The sequence below is a fragment of the Moschus berezovskii genome, chromosome 6 (genome assembly GCF_049115385.1).
Source record: "Moschus berezovskii isolate FMDL1 chromosome 6, NW_MosBer_1.0, whole genome shotgun sequence".
Lineage (NCBI taxonomy): Eukaryota > Metazoa > Chordata > Mammalia > Artiodactyla > Moschidae > Moschus > Moschus berezovskii.
In genome coordinates this window covers 106,314,814-106,337,736 of record NC_142465.1, presented here as the reverse complement: position 1 = coordinate 106,337,736, position 22,923 = coordinate 106,314,814, and the positions used below count along the sequence as shown (strand labels likewise).

The window sequence follows — 22,923 nt, the reverse complement described above, 5'->3', positions numbered from 1 at the left end:
CCACTCAGTCGTGTCCGACTCTTTGCGATCCTATGAATCACAGCACGCCAGGCCTCCCTGTCCATCACCAAATCCCGGAGTTCACTCAAACTCATGTCCATCGAGTCGGTGATGCCATCCAGCCATCTCATTCTCTGTCCTCCCCTTCTCCTCCTGCCCCCAATCGTTCCCAGCATCAGACTCTTTTCCAAGGAGTCAGCTCGTCACATGAGGTGGCCAAAGTATTGGAGTTTCAGCTTTAGCATCAGTCCTTCCAATGAACACCCAGGATTGATCTCCTTTAGAATGGACTGGTTGGATCTCCTTGCAGTACAAGGGACTCTCAAGAGTCTTCTCCGGCACCACAGTTTAAAAGCATCAATTCTTCGGTGCTCAGCTTTCTTCACAGTCCAACTCTCACATCCATACCTGACTACTGGAAAAACTATAGCCTTGACTAGACGGACCTTTGTTGGCAAAGTAATGTCTCTGCTTTTTAATATGCTGTCTAGGTTGGTCATAACTTTCCTTCCAATGAGTTCAGTTCAGTTCAGTTCAGTTGCTCAGTCGTGTCCGACTCTCCGTGACCCCATGAATCACAGCACACCAGGCCTCCCTGTCCATCACCAACTCCCGGAGCTCACTCAAACTCATGTCCACAGAGTCGGTAAGTGTCTTTTAATTTCATGGCAGCAATCAGCATCCGCAGTGATTTTGGAGCCCCCAAAAATAAAGTCTGACACTGTTTCCACTGTTTCCCCATCTATTTCCCATGAAGTGATGGGACCAGATGCCATGATCTTTGTTTTCTGAATGTTGAGCTTCAAGCCAACCTTTTCACTCTCCTCTTCACTTTCATCAAGAGGCTTTTGAGTTCCTCTTCACTTTCTGCTATAAGGGTGGTGTCATCTGCATATCTGAGGTTATCGATATTTCTCCCAGCAATCTTGATTCCAGCTCGTGCTTCTTCCAGTCTCATGATCTGGAAATTTATTTTTTACCACCTCACATTATGCAAGAAACACACAACATACTGGTTCAAAAATAGTACATGTGTAATTTTGTGCACACATTTGTTTTTTATTTATTATAAGCCATAAAGATAGCTTCCCAAGTACACAAAAATACATGAGATATTTATTACAGTACTTTTGCAGTTAAAAAATAGAAATAATTTAAATGTCCATCTGTCTGGAGTTGATCAATTCTGTAAATAAATTATGGTACATCTATCAATTAAGCACTATTTGTGTCTGTGAAAAATTGCAATTAATCTGTATGTTGTGATCTGAAAAGGTAAACTGATAAGGGAAAACTGCAAGAAACAGAAGAAAAAGTATAATATTAAGTCATTTGTAGAAAACTGTGTTAAAAGTAGTTAGGTTTGATAGGCATAAAATAATTACAGAATTATAGCTGAGACATTTAACAAGGACTGTTATTTCTGGGAAATGAAAAAGGGGGAAAAGGTAAATTCTTTCCCATTTTATACCCTTCTTATAATGGTTATAATAACTTATCAAAGTAAATCAAAAACTATTCACACAAATTTTTAAAATGTAAAAGTATAACCACATATTACTTACAGAGTCATACATACATAGAAAAAGTGTAAAAGCACACACAGAAAGAAAGATCATTACATCTGGGGAAAAAGGAAGATAAAAGATTTGGGATAGGAATATATATATCTTTTAAAAATGAGTAAATATTTCAAAATATTTAAGATCTTAATAAAGCTGATTAGTTGCAACTTGATAAAGCTGATGTTAATGATATTTTTTTGTATACTCATTTGTCTGTTATAAGTATTTCATTATAATAAAATGAAGAGTCCAAAAAGTAAAAATTAAATAATGAAGAGCTGCAGAATTACATGTATACTTTTACATGTATACATGTGCAATGTTCAAAAATACACATATACTTACACATACATAGAATAATATTGAAAATTATATAAAACTCACATTTAATATCCTAGGTGATAAGATAGCATCTTTTGTTCTAACACTTGATCACTGATCCCAGTTTCTGACATGAGGGAAACTCTTGTGCTGACTCTAGGTGGGTTCTTGAATGGCTCCTGGATTAGGGCTCTGGAAAGACCAAGCCATGATTCTGTGAGTGCTCATTCTTTCCATAATGTCCAACTCTTTGTGACCCCATGGACTGTAGCTCACCAGGCTCCTTTGCCCATGGGATTCTCCAGGCAAGAATACTGGACTGAGTTGCCATGTCCTCCTCCAGGGTATCTTCCCAACCCAGGAATCAAACCCAAGTCTCCTGTGTCTCCTGCATCACAGGCAGATTCTTGGCTGCTGAGTCACCAGAAAAGCCCAAACCTTGATTAGAAGCTTGGAATTTTCAGCCCCGCCCTGCACGCTCTTGAAAAGGGAAAATGGCTAGAAATAGTTAATAATTGAACATGCCTGTGTGATGAAGCCTCCAAAAAATTGCAATAACATGGGGTTGAGAGAATTTTCAGGTTGGTGAAAAGCTGATCGCCGAAGAATTGATGCTTTTGAACTGTGGTGTTGGAGAAGACTCTTGAGAGTCCCTTGTACCACAAGGAGATCCAACCAGTCCATTCTAAGGGAGATCGATCCTGGGTGTTCATTGGAAGCACTGATGCTAAAGCTGAAACTGCAATACTTTGGCCACCTCATGCGACGAGTTGACTCACTGGAAAAGACTCTGATGCTGGGAAGGGTTGGGGGCGGGAAGAGAAGGGGACGACCGAGAATGAGATGGCTGGATGACATCACCGACTCTGTAGACATGAGTTTGAGTGAACTCCGGGAGTTGGTGATGGACAGAGAGGCCTGGCGTGCTGTGATTCATGGGGTCGCGGAGAGTCGGACACGACTGAGCGACTGAAATGAACTGAACTGAACTGAAAGGGTGACACACCCCAAGTCTACTGGAGACAGAAGCTCCTGCACTAAGGACACTCCCAGACCTCACCTTATGGATCCCTTCATCTAGCTGTTCATCTGTGTCCTTTATCATGTCCTTTAATAAGTATTGGGTAAACCTAAATATTTTTTCCCAGGGGCTTCTCAGGTGGAGCTAGTAGTAAAGAACCTGCCTGCCCACGCAGGAGATGTAAGACATGCAGGTTCAGTCTCTGGATCGGGAAGATCCCCTGGAGAAGGAAATGGCAACCCACTCCAGTATTCTTACCTGGAGAGTATCATGGACAGAGGAGCCTGGAGGGCTGCAGTCCATCCATTAAACAAATTGCTGCCAAATAACTGTTTGCTTGAGTCTGTGAGCCACTCTAGCAGATAATCGAACACAAAGGGAAGAAAATCATGAGAACCGCTAATTTGTAGCCAAGACAGAATTTGTGGGTAACATGGGGAACCTACAACTTGTGATTGGCATCTGAAGTTGGGAACAGTCTTATGGAATTACATGCATGCTCAGTCATGTCTGACTCTTTGTGACCCCATGGACTGTAGCCCACCAGGCTCTTCTGTCCATTGGATTCTCCAGGCAAGAACACCAGAGTGGGTTGTCATTTTCTCCTCCAGGGGGATCTTCCCAAACCAGAGATGGACCCCAGGTGTCTTGTGTCTCCTGCATTGGCAGGCGGATTCTTCACCACTCTGCCACCTGGGATGTTCAGCCCTTAACCTGTAGAATGTGATGCTATCTCCAGGTAGATAGTGTCAGAATTTAGTTAAATTGTAGGACAGCCAGCTGGTGTTGCAGAATTATTTGATGTGGGGGAAGAACACACACACATCTGGGGACTTCCTTAGTGGTCCAGGGGTTAAAACTCCATGCTTCCACTGCAGGGGTAGAGCGGGTTTGATCCCTCATCAGTTAAGTTTTGCACAGTGCAGCAAAAAAAGAAAAAAAAAAAAAAACACACACACACCTTGGGTGACCAGAAGCATCCAAAGTGAAATTTCCTGTGTGAAAGTAAAAGAGACATATGGGAGCTAGAGACCTGGTGTTTTCCCTGCACAGAGAAAAAAAACTGGGTGGTTTTTCAAACCAGTATCATTTTGTATCACCACCTTTCCCACATTCTAGTGGAAATAAACTGGGGAAGAAAAGGCAAAAGGAGAAAGGAAACAGAGGACATTTTCTAAATAGTGCACAAATAAGATAGATAACCTAAAACACCCATCAAAATTTACTCAAAAATTTATCTACACTTCAAACATTTGTGAGAGCCATCTACCCCTCAATAATCCTGAATCCTGTCCCACCTCCACCAATTTTCTTATGGCCTCTCATTAGACTAGATGAACATAAACTAAAGCCTTATTTCTTGTCCATTGTGGGTTTCATGGAACTAAAGTCACAAAGGATGTTGAAGAAACACTGTTTACTTCCCTTTCGATCTCTCTTCCTTGGGTGGCTACCAACATCTAAAACAAAGCAAACTTTCATTTCCACCAACCTGACCTGTTTATTGGCTTTTGAGCAGCAAGTAACTGGACCCCACACCTTTCAGTAACAAAACTAGCAATCCTGGCCAGAGCCCACAGCCACTAGCAGCTGCCAAGGTCCCCTGCCATCTTCATTGCAGAAGCCCACCAGAGTTGTCTGCGGCTGCAGAAGTCGGAAACTAAATAATTCCTCTTTCAGTCTCTCTTTTATATTTTAATATTTTTAATGTTTATGTTATAGGTTTTGTTCTTTTATTTTAAAAGCATATTTGCAAACTTTGCGCACATACTAAATGTCCATAGATGGACAAATGGATAAAGAAAATGTGGTACATATATACAACACACTCTACTCACCATAAAAAAAAAGATAAAGTCATTTGCAGCAACATGGATGGACCTAGAGATTTTCACACTGAGTGAAAAATAAGTCAGACAGAGAAAGATAAATATGCCATCGCTTATATATGGAATCTAAAAATAATGGTACAGACAACTTATTTGCAAAGCAGAAAGAGACACAGATTTAGAGAACAAGCTTATGGGCACTAAGGGGGAAAGGGGCATGGGATAAACTGGGAGACTGGATAAAATAAACAACTCATAAGCTACTGTATAGCACAGGGAACTCTACTAAAGACTCTGTAATGACCTATACGGGAATAGCATCTGAAAGAGAGTGAATATATGTATATGTGTAACTGATTCACTTTGCTGTACTGCAGAAACTAGCATGACATTGTAAATCAACTACACTAAAATAAAAATTAATTTTTAAAAAATGCAATCATTCCCTTTTGTCTTCACTTCCCAAGAGCATATGAACATACCCCTCTGGCAGAGCCTATTCAGATCCTACCAAAGTGAAGGTCCAGGTCAAGCTTCTCATAGAGAAATAACAAGAAAGAATGGAAATGGGCTTGAGTACCAATAAATAAAAATCTGAAAAAATCCCTGTTTTGCAGGCAAGGAAGTGAAAACACAGAGACTAAATAACTCCTGTGTATTCCTGCTAAGTCGCTTCAGTCGTGTCTGACTCTGTGTGGCCCCGTGGACTATAGCCTGCCAGGCTCCTCTGTCCATGGAATTCTCCAGGCAAGAATACTGGAGTGGGTTGCCATGCCCTCTTCCAGGGGATCTTCCCGACCCAGGGATCCAACCCATGTCTCTTTTGTCTCCTGCATTGACACGTGGGTTCTTTATCACTGGGGTCACCTGGAAAGCCAGAATAACTCCTGAATGATCACGCATTTAGTAGGTGGCAGAACTAGGGTTCAAACTCGGGCTCTCTCCGTAGCTTCTATAACTCCCATATATGCTGTTTGCTCAAGGCAACCCACTTGATTTGAATCAACCACTCGTGCTGGTCTTACTTTCACCTTAATGTGTGTTTTGCCCCTGCTTGAAATGGGAGAATTATGGGTTGTTAGATGTAAAATAAATGTTGAAGATCATTCAGTCCAATCCTTTAATTTTATATCTAAGAAAAAAAAATTCTAGGTCAAACATCCAGCCCAAGGTCAAGTAGTTAAAGCCAAAACTAGAACTCACTGTGCTGATTATGCATTTATTACCCTCTGTTCTAGCTGCGTTTGGCTAGTGGGTCTTCCCACTGCGTATTTGTCCTTAGTCAACTGTACCACCGAAGGCAACTGGGTGCAAAAATGCATTCTGTCCACTCACAGTCTGGGCCTTCCCACTCTAGTCTTGGTGCATTCCTTCAAGAACGTCCTTACCATCTGGTAAGATGTCAGTGAAATGTGAGGAGACAGGAATACACATCAGACTAGGCTTCGGTTTGCCACAAGTAGCAGCTGCCTAGATCAATTACAATTACAGTTATTAATTTTGCTTTTCATTTTCCCAGTTCCTCTTAGCTCCCCTCTTGAAACGTTGAAATTTGGCTATCAGAGGCAACTGCAACATTGCCTCAGGGATCTGTGGAGGAGGGGAATTGCTCAGTGTAGCATTTCCATTTTCAGAACGAAGTAATCTAGTCACTCATATAAAAGTGTGCTAGAACTGATAAAGGATTAATCTCCAAAATATACAAGCAGCTCCTGTAGCTCAATTCCAGAAAAATAAATGACCCAATCAAAAAAACGGGCCAAAGAACTAAACAGACATTTCTCCAAAGAAGACATAAAGATGGCTAACAAACACATGAAAAAATGCTCAACATCCCTCATAATCAGAGAAATGCAAATCAAAACCACAATGAGATACCATTTCACACCAGTCAGAATGGCTGCTATCCAAAAGTCTACATGCAATAAATGCTGGAGAGGGTGTGGAGAAAAGGGAACCCTCTTACACTGTTGGTGGGAATGCAAACTAGTACAGCCACTATGGAGAACAGTGTGGAGATTCCTCAAAAAACTGGAAATAGAACTGCCATATGATCCAACAATCGCACTCCTGGGCGTACACACAGAGGAAACCAGAATTGAAAGAGACACATGTACTCCAATGTTCATTGCAGCACTGTTTATAATAGCCAGGACATGGAAGCAACCTAGATGTCCATCTGCAGACGAATGGATAAGAAAGTTTTGGTACATATACACAATGGAGTATTACTCAGCCATTAAAAAGAAGGCATTTTAATCAGTTCTAATGAGGTGGATGAAACTGGAGCCTATTATACAGAGTGAAGTAAGCCAGAAAGAAAAACACCAATACAGTATACTAACGCATAAATATGGAATTTAGAAAGATGCAAATGATAACCCTGTATACGAGACAGCAAAAGAAACACAGATGTATAGAACAGTCTTTGGGACTCTGTGGGAGAGGGTGAGGGTGGGATGATTTGGGAGAATGCATTGAAACACGTATGTTGTCATATGTGAAATGAATCACCAGTTCAGGGTCGATGCATGTTACAGGATGCTTGGGGCTGGTGTGCGGGGATGACCCAGAGGGAGGATAAAGGTGGGAGGGGGGTTCAGGAAGGGGAACTCATGTACACCCGGGGCGGATTCATGTCAATGTATGGCAAAACCAACCAATATAATATTGTAAAATAATTAGCCTCCAATAAAAAAAGAGAGAGAGAGAAAATAAAACAATAGCAAAAAATAAAAAAATTAAAAAAAAAAAAGTGTGCTAGTCACTCAGTCATGTCTGACTCTTTGCCACCCCGTGGACGGTAGTCTGCCAGGCTCCTCTGTCCATGGGATTCTCCAGGCAAGAATACTGGAGTGGGTTGCCATGCCCTTCTCCAAGGGATCTTCCTGATTTAGGATCGGACCCAGTCTCCCCACATTGCAGGCAGATTCTTTACCATAAAAGTTTGTTAGTCTAACTAAGAAAAATCCAAACTCCAACAGCTTTTGATACCATCTTGGATTTTGAAATAACTTCGATCTGTCACTGGCATTCAATGCCCTTGGCATGTCAGTCTGTGATGGCAGTAAAAACCTGTTAAAACACTTGAGCCAAACTTTATTAACCAAAACGGATACCACCAGCTTTATCAGGATTTCCCAAGCCAGGAACCAAACCTGAGTCTCCTGCATTGCAGACAGATTCTTTACCGACTGAGCTACAAGGGAAGCCCCTATCTTCTAAATAAAGCTTGCTTTATTTTTATTTTCTTTTTTTTTTAATAAAAAAAATTGTATTTACTTAGAAGCATTCAGAATGTCAACAAAACAGCTGCAACTTTTTTTTTCTTTTTTTGCAATTACAGAGTGGTATTCAGTTAACAGAACAACAATTATTCGTATAAGCTGCATCAGAGACAACTGAAGATGAAAAAACTACCATCCCCATATATAACTAATTTGTGCTGTGCACCAACAAGAACCTGCTTTAAATTTCCATGCCAATTTACAACCCCCATACTGTACCAGGCAAGGTTAGTGGCTATTGAAAATACCACCAGGACAGGGCTATCTAAAGACACATTCGGTAGTGTGTTAACTATACAAAAAAGGACACTGTACAGTTTAAAAACAAATCTTACACAGCCTTACATTTCAATTTTTTTTCTTTAAAAGGAGTGAGTTGTGTACAGGGGGGTTAAATGCTTTATAGACAAGAAAGAAAAAAACTGCGCTAGAACCAACTTATTCATCATCATCATCATCATCTTCTTCTTCCTCCTCATCCTCTTCATCTTCCTCCTCTTCCTTCTTTTTCTTGCTTTTTTCAGCCTTGACAACTCCCTTTTTTGCTGCATCAGGCTTCCCTTTAGCTCGGTATGCAGCAATATCCTTTTCATACTTTTCCTTCAGCTTAGCAGCCTTCTTCTCATAAGGCTGCTTGTCATCCGCAGCAGTGTTATTCCACATCTCTCCCAGTTTCTTTGCAACATCACCAATGGACAGGCCAGGATGTTCACCTTTGATTTTTGGATGATACTCAGAACAAAACAAGAAAAAGGCCGAAGGAGGCCTCTTGGGTGCATTGGGATCCTTGAACTTCTTTTTTGTTTCCCCTTTAGGAGGGATATAAGTTTTCATTTCTCTTTCGTAACGGGCCTTGTCCGCCTTTGCCATGTCTTCAAATTTTCCTTTCTCTTTAGCAGACATGGTCTTCCACCTCTCTGAGCACTTCTTAGAAAACTCTGAGAAGTTGACTGAAGCCTCTGGGTGCTTCTTCTTGTGCTCCTCCCGGCAAGTTTGCACAAAGAATGCATATGATGACATTTTGCCTCTCGGCTTCTTAGGATCTCCTTTGCCCATGTTTAATTATTTTTCCTCCGCGAGGCACAGAGTCGCCCAGTGCCCGTCCGGCTCTCACTTGCCCCGGCGCTGTCTCTATGGAGCTAAATCTATTTTTATTTTCAAAAAATGAAAAATAAACTAGAATTCAGATTCCTAATCTAGAGCATTTTTCACCTCAAGGATTTTCATCCATGAAAAAATTTCCAGCTAATTCTAAACTCAACCAGTCGTCATCGGTTTCATCCTTTGCTAACTAACCATAGCATTTGTCTACATTATCATAGTATTTAGCATTTGGTTATTTTTCATTTAGAGTATAATTATATATGGTCTAATGGGTTTCCCGGGTGACTCTAGTAGTAAAGAACTTCCTTGCCAATGCAGGAGACATATGAGACTCGGGTTCAATCCCTGGGTCAGGAAGATCCCCTGGAGGAGGGCAAAGCAACCCACTCCAGTATTCTTGCCTGGAGAATCCCATGGACAGAAGAGCCTGATAGGCTACAGTCCATGGGGTCGCAAAGAATCAGACACGACTGAATCGACTTAGCAAGCAAGCCTGCACATATATGGTCTAATAATGAATCTAATCATTTTTCATTAAAGAGAGAAAATTTGTCATATATTCAATTTTAATTCTCTCAGACAGAGCAAGACAGAGAGTCTACAATTCTAAAACTTTTATTTTGACCAAGTGAATACAGATTTCTGTTTTGAAAATGTAGAATTAATCAGTGACTTATAAAAGGTTTTAATATGACTGTGTTTCAACATATATTCAAATTTTCAGTCTTTCCAAAACACCTGATCTCTGCTTAGAAGTTTATAATTAGATACCAAAAAGGAACAAAACAAGAGAATCACATACATTGCCCCCAATTTTTCCATAGTACACCATGAAAGTGAAAGTCAGTCAGTCATGTCTAACTCTTTGCAACCCCATGGACTATCCAGTCCACGTAATTCTCCAGGCCAGAATACTGGAGTGAGTAGCCTTTCCCTTCTCCAGGGGATCTTCCCAACCCAGGGATCAAACCCAGGTCTTCAGCATTGCAGACAGACTCTTAACCAGCTGGGCCATAAGGGAAGCCCATCAGTTCAGTCAGTTCAGTTCAGTTCAGTCGCTCAGTCGTGTCCAACTCTTTGCGACCCCATGAATCACAGCACGCCAGGCCTCCCTGTCCATCACCAACTCCCAGAGTTCACTCAAACTCATGTCCATCAAGTCGGTGATGCCATCCAGCCATCTCATTCTCTGTCCTCCCCTTCTCCTCCTGCCCCCAATCCCTCCCAGCATCAGAGTCTTTTCCAGTGAGTCAACTCTTTGCATGAGGTGGCCAAAGTATCAGAGTTTCAGCTTTAGCATCGGTCCTTCCAAAGAACACCCAGGACTGATCTCCTTTAGAATGGACTGGTTGGATCTCCTTGCAGTCCAAGGGACTTTCAAGAGTCTTCTCCAACACCACAGTTCAAAGGCATCAATTCTTTGGCGAGCAGCTTTCTTCACAGTCCAACTCTCACATCCATACATGACCACAGGAAAAACCATAGCCTTGACTAAACGGACCTTTGTTGGCAAAGTAATGTCTCTGCTTTTTAATGCTATCTAGGTTGGTCATAACTTTCCTTCCAAGGAGTAAGCGTCTTTTAATTTCATGGCTGCAATCAGCATCTGCAGTGATTTTGGAGCCCAAAAAAATAAAGTCTGACACTGTTTCCACTGTTTCTCCATCTATTTCCCATGAAGTGATGGGACCAGATGCCATGATCTTAGTTTTCTGAATGTTGAGCTTTAAGTCAACTTTTTCACTCTCCTCTTTCACTTTCGTCAAGAGGCTTTTTAGTTCTTCTTCACTTTCTGCCATAAGGGTGGTGTTATCTGCATATCTGAGGTTATTGATACTGCTCCTGGCAATCTTGATTCCAGCTTGTGCTTCTTCCAGCCCAGCGTTCCTCATGATGTACTCTGCATATACGTTAAATAAGCAGGGTGACAATATACAGCCTTGACGTATTCCTTTTCCTATTTGGAACCAGTCTGTTGTTCCATGTCCAGTTCTAACTGTTGTCTCCTGACCTGCATGTAGGTTTCTCAAGAGGCAGGTCAGGTGGTCTGGTATTCCCATCTCTTGCAGAATTTTCCACAGTTTATTGTGATCCACACAGTCAAAGGCTTTGGCATAGTCAATTATGCAGAAATAGATGTGTTTTTGGAACTATCTTGCTTTCTCCATGATCCAGCAGATGTTGGCAATTTGATCTCTGGTGCCTCTGTCTTTTCTAAAACCAGCTTGAACATCTGGAAGTTCACGGTTCACGTATTGCTGAAGCCTGGCTTGGAGAATTTTGAGCATGACTTTACTAGTGTGTGAGATGAGTACAATTGTGCAGTAGTTTGAGCATTCTTTGGCATTGCCTTTCTTTGGGATTGGAATGAAAACTGACCTTTTCCAGTCCTGTGGCCCATATTACACCATAAGACAACTAATACTCTATAAGAAAGGACAGAAACCCTCCAGAAATAAAAGCCCTATTCACAAGGTGCTTTCATTCATTTCCTGCTTGATCTGCAAATCTAAGGAATACACTGGAAGTTCTCCAGCTGGCTTTTGCTTTTAATTTTTATCTGTTTGGGTGCTCTGGGTCTTAGTTGTGACATGTGGTACCCTCAATCTTCCTTACAATATGCAGACTCTTAGTTGTGGCAGGTGGGATCTAGTTCCCTGACCCAGCTCCCCTGCATTGGGAGAGAGGAGTCTTAGCCACTGGACCACCAGGGAAGTCCCTCCAACTGGTTTTAATTGCTGTATAATCTTTTGAGAAAAAGGAATCAGTAAAACTGGATCCACACCAGAAACAACTTTAAAGACCCGAATTAACTTTTGGATTATATATTCAAAAGCCAGCATCCTTTTCAACTAAACATTCATTTTTTCATTTATTCCTTTATTGGTTCTCCAGACACAGGTTATTCCAAGCATGGCAGCAGGCACTGGAGATAGGAGCAAACTCTTGGTCTAGCAGGGTACAGAAATAAATTCTTTACAGCACTATTATGTACATACGTATGCGTATGCTCACTCACTCAGTTGGGTCCAACTCTTTTTGCAATCTCATGGACTGTAGCACTCCAGAGGATTTTCCAGGCAAGAATACTGGAGTGGGTTGCCATTTTCTACTCCAAGGGATCTTCCCAACTCAGGGATAAATTAATTTGTAGCACTATTAGTGTCTGTCAATTTTCTACCCGTTGCTAAAGCTCAGCTCTTCAGTGCATTATCTTCCTGTTTGCTTCAGTGAGAATTAGTCGTTCCCTCTTCCTGTTCCCAGAGTTACTCTGCTAACAGCCCTTACTGTATTATTATCATTGTATATACACAGCTCTTTGTTTTTTCAATCTCCCACAGTGTAAACTACATAATGTTTATAGTAAGAGCGGAGTAATTGTTATGGTACTGAACTTAGTGATAAAGGCCCTACCTTTTGCAAGGGGAAGAGTTACCCTCTCCACTGTTGGTAGGCATATAACCCGGTAGAGTCTCCTTAGTGGGAAATGACATAGCTTTCAAAACTGTTGATCAGTTCAGTTCAGTTCAGTTGCTCAGTTGTGTCCAACTCTTTGCAACCCCATGAATCACAGCACGCCAGGCCTCCCTGTCCATCACCAACTCCCGGAGTTCACTCAAACTCATGTCCATTGAGTCGGTGATGCCATCCAACCATCTCATTCTGTCGTCCCCTTCTCCTCCTGCCCTCAGTCTTTCCCAGCATCAGGGTCTTTTCAAATGAGTCAGCTCTTCACATCAGGTGGCCAAAGTATTGGAGTTTCAGCTTCAACATCAGTCCTTCCAATGAACACCCAAGACTGATCTCCTTTAGGATGGACTGGTTGGACCTCCTTGCAATCCAAGGGACTCTCAAGAGTCTTCTCCAGCACCACAGTTCAAAAACATCAATTCTTCGGTGATCAGCTTTCTTTATAGTCCAACTCCCACATCCATACATGACCACTGGAAAAACCATAGCCTTGACTAGACGGACCTTTGTTGACAAAGTAATGTCTCTGCTTTTTAATATGCTATCTAGGTTGGTCATAACTTTCCTTCCAACGAGTAAGCGTCTTTTAATTTCATGGCAGTAGTCACCATCTGCAGTGATTTTGGAGCCCAAAAAGATAAAATCAGCCACTGTTTCCACTGTTTCCCCATCTATTTCCCATGAAGTGATGGGGCCAGATGCCACTATGTGCCATTTAAACATTCTAAACAGCTTGTCACTAGGAATTCCCTAGTGGCTCAGTAGTTAAGACTTGGAGCTTCCACTGCAGGGGTCGCAGGTTCGATCCCTGGTTGGAGTACTAAGAGCTCACATGCCACAGCGCCATCAAATAAATAAGTAACATAGTTTGTCTTTTGAGAGAAGTCCCATAATTCTTGAAGGACCTGCCCAGATCTTATTTCTACTTTCCTAGATTGCCGCAGTCTAAATACACCCCTGTTACTTTCTACTATTCAGTATTTAACTTCTGCTGCGATGTCTGTCATTATAGTCTGGATTGTATCACAGCAATTTCTGGTGTTGTTGTATAGGTGCATATTCGCACCAGACTGTGACTCTCTAGAAATATGAATACAGTTTAATCCCCCTGATTTTTGCATGATACATTCCTCAACACAGACAGCTTATAAGAGATGTTGGTTGAGATTTATTACATGGGCTGTGAGGGTCATTCCCCCTAGCTACTCCTCACCCACATTCATATACCACAGGACCATTTTCTAAAACAAAACAAAAGCAAAAGCCTATCAAGTGGGAAGCTCATACAAAAGTGCTTTCTCTAACCATACTCTGTACTGCTGAAAACTTCTGAGAACCATGCTCTTCCGCTTCTGTTAACTTTTCTTATCTGAGACATTTAGAAATGACTCACTTTGAAACTCTTCCTGTGGAGTCAGATGGTAGTGGAAAGTGTTGGGCTTGGTTTATCACCAGAAACGAAGAGAGAGAGGAAAGAGGAGGCGCTCATCAAAGTTCCTAAGCGTACTTCAGGACTTGACTGTGGTCAAGGACAGGCACCAGACAGGACAAGTGGGGACCTCCAGACCTGTACAGAAGCCTTCAGCTATCTCGAGTTCTTGGTAAGGAAACCTAGATGCACCTGGTGACTTATGCCCAGCTTGTTCTCTTCATTGTAGATAATGGTTTGAAGGTCATTATTTTCTATTTCCCCTTCCTTCCCCAACTATTATTTCTTTTGCTTTATTCCCATGTCCACCTTTTTCTTTTTCTAACTATTCCATGTTCTATTTATCTTTGCTGTTTACATTTCATTCTGGAACTAATATTGAATTTTTACATCATTTTCACCTTTCTTCAGAGAAGGCAATGGCAAGCCACTCCAGTACTCTTGCCTAGAAAATCCCATGGATGGAGAAACCTGATAGGCTGCAATCCGTGGGGTCGCTAAGGGTCGGACACGACTGAGCGACTTCACTTTCACTTTTAACTTTCACACATTGGAGAAGGAAATGGCAACCCACTCCAGTGTTCTTGCCTGGAGAATCCCAGGGACAGGGGAGCCTGGTGGGCTTCCGTCTATGGGGTCACACAGAGTCAGACACGACTGAAGTGACTTAGCAGCAGCACCTCTATTAAATTGGCTGTTTCACCTTCTGATCTTTGATTCCAACTTTTCCCAATAGTTCCATTTTCCAAATCATTGATTATCTCTTTTTTATATATATATTTTTTTTTCCATTTCATTTTGCTCTTTTCCACTTTTATTTTTTTCCGCATTTTTTATTGGTAATGATTCTGTCATCCTGTCATTAGTATTTGATTCCGGTATCTAGTTTTCTTTCCCTATTATAGCTGAATTTTAGTTTTGGGATTTTACTTATCTTTTTAATTCTGATCGGTCGATTCAGTATTGAAAATTTTAAAATATATAGAGAGTTACTTTTCAACCAAAACCAATTCAGTATTGAAAACTTAAAAAAATATAAAAAGAGAGGTACTTTTCACCCAAACACTTGGAGAAATATAAAAAGTTACCTTGAACTGAAAGATTTTTAAGATTCTGATTCAGATACACTTTCATGTCAAAATGTGATATTTAAAGTATAGCTCATGCCAGATGATTCCCTTTCTTTGCATTGGAATTTTTCTCTTTTCAATCTTTATTACTTTCTTATTATTCTTTATTATTGTGCTGCTCTTGATGCCTTTCTCTATTAGCAGTACCAAAGGCTTTTACATTACGTGATTATTTGCAGTAAAAAGAGTTTTGGCCTGATAGCCACTGGACCTAGGATTTGAGAACACTCCTAGTTGTGACTATGTAAAAGCCCCCGAATTTGTTGAGTTTCAGTGTCCAAAACTACAAAATAAAAATAGAAACAAGAAGAAATAAATACTAACTTTCTTTTCAGCCTTGAATTTGATGACTCTCTCCATCTCTCTATATTTTCTGAATCGAGGCATGAACATGTGTGTAGGACAAGTGATCAAGGTATCTGCCACGCACAACAGCCAAGGAAGTGAACCTGACAGGACTGCAATATTAGAATAAGCAAAGCTACGTAATGGAGAATGAGAAGCACTTCTTCTTTTTTGTTATTTTGTTTTCTTAGTTATTTTAACTTCTGCTAATCCCTATGATAGCCTTTTGTCAACTCAGCAGAACAAGTCATATGGTATTCTGGGTTTCTACGAAAGGAAACATAAAATGCTGTTATAGCCAGTAAGAAATTAGGAACTAGAAAACAAAAAAAGGAAGTTAGAAGAGATAGCATCCTTACTGGATTAACCGAATAAGAATTAAAATTTTTAATTTAATAGAAAAAGAAAATAAACCCCAAGTATGAGCATTCATCCATTCAAGTAATCTTTAATCCTTACATCTTACAAAGCATTGTGCTAAATTCTGTGGAGCAAGCATTTAGAAATAAGATTTTTTTACCATTATGAAACTTAAGGCTAGAATAATAGACAAGACAGCCATGAAAATAATTGTAATGCAGAACAAAATGCACCATTGCACAGATAATACAAAAAGTGGTTCAAACCCCACCGCACACACACAAAATTTAGGAGGCTGAAGAACTAAATTATTTGGGATTATAAGAGAGGTTTCAAGGAAAATATATTTGAGCTTGATCTTGAAGAATGACTAGGATTTCAACATAACTAGGATTTCAACAGACAGTGATTAAGAATGGAGGGAAGAGGAGGTTAAGGTAAAGAATATCATTCTAGACAGAAGTAAACAGCAGTCCCAAGGAATAGAAAATGGCATTGACTTGGAATAGTGAGTTGTTCAGGAAAGCTATAAAGTAGGGTATGTTTAGGGGAATGTTAAAAATTATAGGAATTTCCCTGGCAGTCCAGTGGTTAAGAATCTGCCTTCCAATGCAGGGTAGGTGGGTGTAATCACTGGTCGCAAAACTAAGATCCCATGTGCCACAGGGCAGCTAAGCCCATGAACCACAACCAGAGAGTCCATGTGATTCAGTGAAGACCCAGCATAGCCAAAAAAAAGAAAAAAAAAATTAGGGGAGGGTTATGTCACAGAGGCCAAAAGAAAGAGAGTGATAAGAAGCCAGTGTAAAGTAATAGTGATATTGTGGAGGGTAAAGATGGAGAAAAAGATGCTTATATTTGTTCTCTAGAGGTAGTTTTAGCAGAGTGATGGGATAGAAGACTAATTACAAAGGGTTAAGAAGTGACTGGTGAGAACAACAGACCCCAAAACAAGCCAGTATACTTGAAAAAGAAAAGCTGCTAAATTAAAAGACTTAAGAATTATCCTGATGCAAAGTGGGATCCTTAACTGGATACAATTGTTGGCAAATCAGCTATAAGGGATATTTTGGGGATAGCAGGAAAAAATGGATAAAGTCTGAATATTCATCAAGGTAAGTCTTACTGTAAATATGGAGACTGCTAAATGATAAAAGTGATCAAAGAAAGCAGTTTATATAAAACAATATGCATTTCCACCCATGTTCATAGCAACAGCATCCACAATAGCAAAAATGTGAAAGCAACTCCAATGTCCATCGACAGATGAGTGGATAAATAAAATGTGGTACACACATACAGTGGAATATTATTGTTTTAAAAAGGAAGAGAATTCTGACACACACTACAACATGCATGAACCTTGAGGACATTTTGCCAAGTGAAATAAGCCAGTCACAAAAAGACAAATGCTGTAGGAGTCCATCTGTACAAAGGATCTACAGTAATCAATCCTAAAAGATGATGCTGTTAAAGTGCTGCACTCAATATGCCAGTAAATTTGGAAAATTCAGCAGTGGCCACAGGACTGGAAAAGGTCAGTTTTCATTCCAATTTCAAACAAGGGCAATGCCAAAGAATGTTCAGGCTACAGCATAATTGCACTCACTTCACATGCTTGCACGGTAATACTCAAAATCCTTCAAGCTAGGCTTCAACAGTATGTGAACAGAGAACTTCCAGATGTTCAAGCTGGATTTAGAAAAGGCAGAGGAACCAGAGATCAAATTGCTAACATCCATTAGATCACAGAAAAAGCAAGAGAATTCCAGAAAAACATCTACTTCTCCTTTATCGACTATGCCAAAGCCTTTGACTGTGTGGATCACAAGAAACTGTGGAAAATTCTTCAAGAGCTGGGACTACCAGACCACATTACCTGCCTCCTGTGTGCAGGTCAAGAAGAAGCGGTTAGAACTGGACATGGAACAACAGACTGGTTCCAAATTGGGAACAGAGTATGTCAAGGCTGTATATTGTCACCCTGCTTATTTAACTTATATGCAAAGTACATTATGCAAAAAGCCGGGCTGGGTGAAGCACAAGCTGGAATCAGAATTACCGGGACAAATATCAATAACTCCAGGTATGAAGATGATATCACCCTTATGGCAGAAAACAAAGAGGAACTAAAGCACCTCTTAATGAAAGTGAGAGAGGAGAGTGGAAAAGCTGGCTTAAAACTCAACTTTCAAAAAAATGAAGATTATGGCATCCGGTTCCATCACTTCTTGGCAAATAGATGGGGAAATAATGGAAACAGTGACAGACTTAATTTTCTTGGGTTTCAAAATCACTTCGATCATTGACTGCAGCCATGAAATTAAAAGACGCTTGCCATGACCAACCTAGACAGCATATTAAAAAGCAGAGAGATTACTTTGCCAACAAAGGTCCATCTAGTCAAAGCTATGATTTTTCCAGTAGTCATGTATAGATGTGAGAGTTGGACCATAAAGAAAGCTGAGCACCGAAGACTTGATGCTTTTGAACTGTGGTGTTGGAGAAGACTCTTGAGAATCCCTTGGACTGCAAGGAGATCAAACCAGTCAATCCTAAAGGAAATGAATCCTGAATATTCATTGGAAGGACTGATGCTGAAGCTGAAGCTCCAGTACATCGGCCACCTGATGCTAAGAACTGAGTCACTGGAAAAGACTCTGATGCTGGGAAAAATTGAAGGCAGGAGGAGAAGGGGATGACAGGGGATGAGATGGTTGGATGACATTACCAACTCAATGGAAGTGAGTTTGAGCAGGCTCTGGGAGATGGTGAAGGACAGGGAAGCCTGGCATGCTGTAGTCCATGGGGTTGCAAAGAGTTGCATAGGACTGAACAACTAAGAGTAGTCAAAGGCACAGAAACCAAAAGTAGGCTGGCGATTGCCATGGACTTCAGGGAAAGGGAAGTGAGGAGCTGTTTTTTAAAAGATAGAGAATTTCAGCTTTACAAGATGAGAAAGTTCTAGAAATTGTACAATAATGTAAAAAACCCAACACTACTGAGCTGTACCCTTAAAAATGGTTAAGATGGTAAATTTTGTTACATGTGGTGGTGGCAGTTTAGTCACTCAGTCATGTCCGACTCACTGCAAGCCAACTGTAGCCCTCCAGGCTCCTCTGTCCATGGGATTTTCCAGGCAACAATACTGGAGTGGGTTGCCATTCCCTTCTCCAGGGGAACCTTCCTGACCCAGTGATCAAATTCACATCCCCTGCATTGGAGATGGATTCTTTACCAACTGAGCCACTATATTTCACCACAATTAAAACAATTTAAATACCAGTATGCACAGTGTTATCTAATTTCATTAAATTTTTCTTAATAAAAAATATACATACATATAGTACACACATATGAATGTGAATAAAGATCCAGAAAAATGTAAATTAAGATACTAAAAGTGTGGGAATTCCCTGGTGGTCCAGTGGATAAGACTTTTCCCTCCCAATGCAGGGGGCCCGGGGTTCAATTCCTGGTCAGGGAACTAGATCCCACATGCTGCAACTAAAGATCCCACATGCAACTAAAACCTGACATAGCCAAATAAATTAAAATATTTTTTTAAAAAGATATTTAAGAGTAATCACTGACTAGTGGTATATAATATTTTTATTTTCTTATTTTTGCTTGTTTATGTTTTCTAATTTTCTTCATGAATGATTTCTGTTTCTGTAATAATCAGGTATTTTACCCAAGGTATATTCATAAAAAACAAATAAGAAAGCAATGATGGGTGGTAAAGAAATCAAGGGCTTCTCAGGTGGCTCTAGTGGTAAAGAACCCACCTACCTACACCTACCTATGCAGGAAACTTAAGGACATGGGTTTGATAGCTGGGTCGGGAAGATTCCCAGGAGAAGAGCATGACAATCTGGAGGACATGACAACCCACTCCAATATTCTTCGATGGAGAATCCCATGGACAGACGCAGCCTGGCAGGCTAACAGTCCATAGGGTCACAAAGAGTCAGGCACAACTGAAGCAACTTAGCATAGCACATAGTTGATTTACCATGTTGTGTTAATTTCTGCTGTAAAGCAAAGTGAGCCAGTTATACACTTAAACTTTCTTTTTCATATTCTGTTCCATTATGGTTTATCACAGGATACTGGATACAGTTCCGTGTGCTATACAGTAGGACCTTGTTAACCAATCCTATATATACTGGTTTGCATCTGCTAATCCCAAACTCCCAATACTTCCCTTTCCCTTGGCAACCACAATCTGTTCTCTATGTCAGTACAGTAGATTTTACATTGTCTTTCAGAGTATGTTTTTAAGTAATCCAATGTGAAGTTAAGGAATATAAAATAAACCAGTGTTAGGGTCTTTGTGGCTCTATATCTTAAAGTTAGAATTCTATGAATATGCATTTTTTTGTTAGTTTTAATATTTTTGTTTATATTTTTACAGAAGTTTGAGCAATGGAGTCTTTCTCTGCTGAGACCAATTCAACTGACCTACACTCACAGCCCTGGGATCAACCCCACGTAATTCTCTCCATGGTCATCCTCAGCGTCACTTTCCTACTGGGGTTGCCAGGCAACGGGCTGGTGCTGTGGGTGGCTGGCCTAAAGATGCAACGGACAGTGAACACAGTTTGGTTTCTCCATCTCACCTTGGCTGACTTCATCTGCTGCCTCTCCCTGCCCTTCTCCCTGGTCCACCTGGTTCTCCAAGGACACTGGCCCTACGGCTGGTTCCTATGCAAGCTCATCCCCTCCATCATCGTCCTCAACATGTTTGCCAGCGTCTTCTTGCTGACCGTCATTAGCCTGGACCGCTGTCTGTTGGTACTCAGGCCAATCTGGTGCCAGAATCATCGCAACGTGGGAACAGCTTGCACTATCTGTGGTTGTGTCTGGGTGGTGGCTTTGGTAATGTGCATCCCTGTATTTGTATACCGGGAAACGTTCACGATAGACAACCAGAGTATGTGTGGCTACAATTTTGGTCTCTATGGTTCATTAGATTATCCAGACTTCACCTTTGATCTACTGGAAAACGGGTCTTTTGACAACTCCATTGCTGATCCGCCTGGAGAAATACATGACAGTTTAGATTCCTTCTCTTCGCAAACCAAGGATTGGCCTTGGGCAGCCACCACTGGCCTCCATTCCCAAGAATTTCAAAGAACTTCTAGAGACTCACTCCCTATGGATTCAGCTAGATTATCTGGTCAACAACCACATTATGATTTATTTCAGTCTGCTGATGAAGTCTCAGCTACACTCTCCAGTGACTTTCCTATTGAAGATCACAGAACTCACCCCCTGGAGAACTCGGATTCTTTTCTCCCTGCTGATTTAGAGTTTTTTTCTAACACCTCCAGTGATTCCTTATACACATCTGAGCAATCAAAAGGTTTCCAGGATGATTATTTCGGCCAATTTGCATATAATCAAGTGCCAACACCCCAGGTAGCCATAACCATCAGTAGGCTAGTGGTGGGTTTCCTGTTGCCCTTTATCATCATGGTGGCTTGTTACAGTCTCATTATCTTCAAAATGCTTCGGAGCCGCTTCACCAAGTCTCGGAGCAAACTCTTGAGAGTGGCTATGGTGGTGGTGATTGTCTTCCTTGTCTGCTGGGCTCCGTACCACATTGTTGGAGTCCTCTTATTGTTTACTGACCCAGACACTCCCTTTAGGGAATCTCTGTTGTCCTGGGACCATGTGTCTCTTGCTCTAGCATCTGCCAATAGTTGCTTCAATCCATTCCTTTATGCTCTTCTGGGAAAGGACTTTAGGAGAAAAGCAAGACAGTCCATGCAGGAAATTCTGGAGGCAGCTTTCAGTGAGGACGTGACACACTCTACCAGCTGCCCCCAAAACAAAACCTCTTTAGAAAGAAACAGTATCAGTACAGTTGTATGAAAACATAGAGCCATTGACCTAAGCAGAGGTTCTTAGGCAAATGCAACTTGTTTCTTAAAAGATGGGAGAGATGGGGAGCAGGGGGGTTCTTGAAGAGACCATCAGAGAATCCATCTGGAGGTTCTCAAAGCATGGTCCCAGACTAGCAGCATGAGCATCACCTGGAAAGTTGTCAGAAGTACAAATTCTCCAGCCCCTCCCCCTGCTGCTGCTGCTGCTGCTAAGTCGCTTCAGTCATGTCCGACTCTGTGTGACCCCATAGACAGAAGCCCACCAGGCTCCCCCTTCCCTGGGATTCTCCAGGCAAGAACACTGGAGTGGGTTGCCATTTCCTTCTCCAATGTGTGAAAGTGAAAAGTGAAAGTGAAGTCGCTCAGTCGTGTCCGACCCTTAGCGACCCCTCGGACTGCAGCCCACCAGGCTCCTCCATCCATAGGGTTTTCTAGGCAAGAGTACTGGAGTGGCTTGCCATTGCCTTCTCTGCCTCCCCCTGCAGGCTGGCTGAATCCGAATCTCTAGGGGTGGGGTCCTAAGAGTGTTTGCACAAGCTCTCTTGTTTCTGATGAATGCTAAACTTGGGAATCACTGTAAAGATAGTCTATTTCAATCCCAAACAAAAGCATGTGAAATAAATGAGAAAGCAGTCTGCTTAAAAATGATGTTTCAAAAAAAAAATAATGTTTCCATTGTCAAATATTTTCTAAATTTCCTTCCAGATTCAATTTAAAACCATTTCTTCTAGTGCTCCCTGAGTGAAAGATGATCTTTTATTCAATGGCTTTGTTGGGGTGATGGCAGTGGTGATGGTTTTAAATAGAAAAAAAAAAGTGCAAAAAGAAAAAGTCTATAAAAACAAGGAACAGCTCTAAAAGGACTGTTTCTGAATAAAGTTGGTGCAACATGTAAAAAACAAACAAGGAGTTATGAAACTGAGTTGGGAGCGGAGCACAATGCCAGATGCCTGCTACTTGGAATATTTTTGGATGCAGGATACAGGAATTCTGAATTGCCTTCATTACAGCTGGATAAGCATCTATTGTGTGAAGACTACTTAGGGCACCTAAGAACTTTCTCATGAAATGGTATATAAGTCACAGTTTGGGCAGATGGCTCCTCTGTTTGCTCTAACTGCTTATTGATAGAATCATTTATCTTTCATTCCTTTTCGTAAGCTCTTTAAT

At 41.1% G+C, this 22,923-nt stretch overlaps 2 protein-coding genes across 2 annotated transcripts; one reads left to right on the top strand and one right to left on the bottom strand.

Moving 5' to 3' along the window:
- Nucleotides 1-7,972: 7,972 nt before the first annotated feature.
- LOC148777718 (high mobility group protein B1) lies at nt 7,973-9,165 on the bottom strand. Its single transcript, XM_088837369.1, has one exon. It carries the CDS (start codon nt 9,077-9,079, stop codon nt 8,462-8,464), a length of 618 nt encoding a protein of 205 aa, XP_088693495.1. The 5' UTR covers nt 9,080-9,165; the 3' UTR covers nt 7,973-8,461.
- Nucleotides 9,166-14,006: 4,841 nt separating this feature from the next.
- Nucleotides 14,007-22,280, top strand: C3AR1 (complement C3a receptor 1). The gene is made up of 2 exons (XM_055395164.2): nt 14,007-14,199; nt 20,280-22,280. The coding sequence occupies exon 2, from the start codon at nt 20,291-20,293 to the stop codon at nt 21,740-21,742; it is 1,452 nt and encodes a 483-aa protein (XP_055251139.2). The 5' UTR covers nt 14,007-14,199; nt 20,280-20,290; the 3' UTR covers nt 21,743-22,280.
- The last annotated feature ends 643 nt before the right edge of the window (nt 22,281-22,923 follow it).

Excerpts from the sequence above, each read along its gene's own strand:
- LOC148777718 (XM_088837369.1), bottom strand. The coding sequence starts at position 9,079 with ATGGGCAAAGGAGATCCTAAGAAGCCGAGAGGCAAAATGTCATCATAT.
- C3AR1 (XM_055395164.2), top strand. The coding sequence starts at position 20,291 with ATGGAGTCTTTCTCTGCTGAGACCAATTCAACTGACCTACACTCACAG.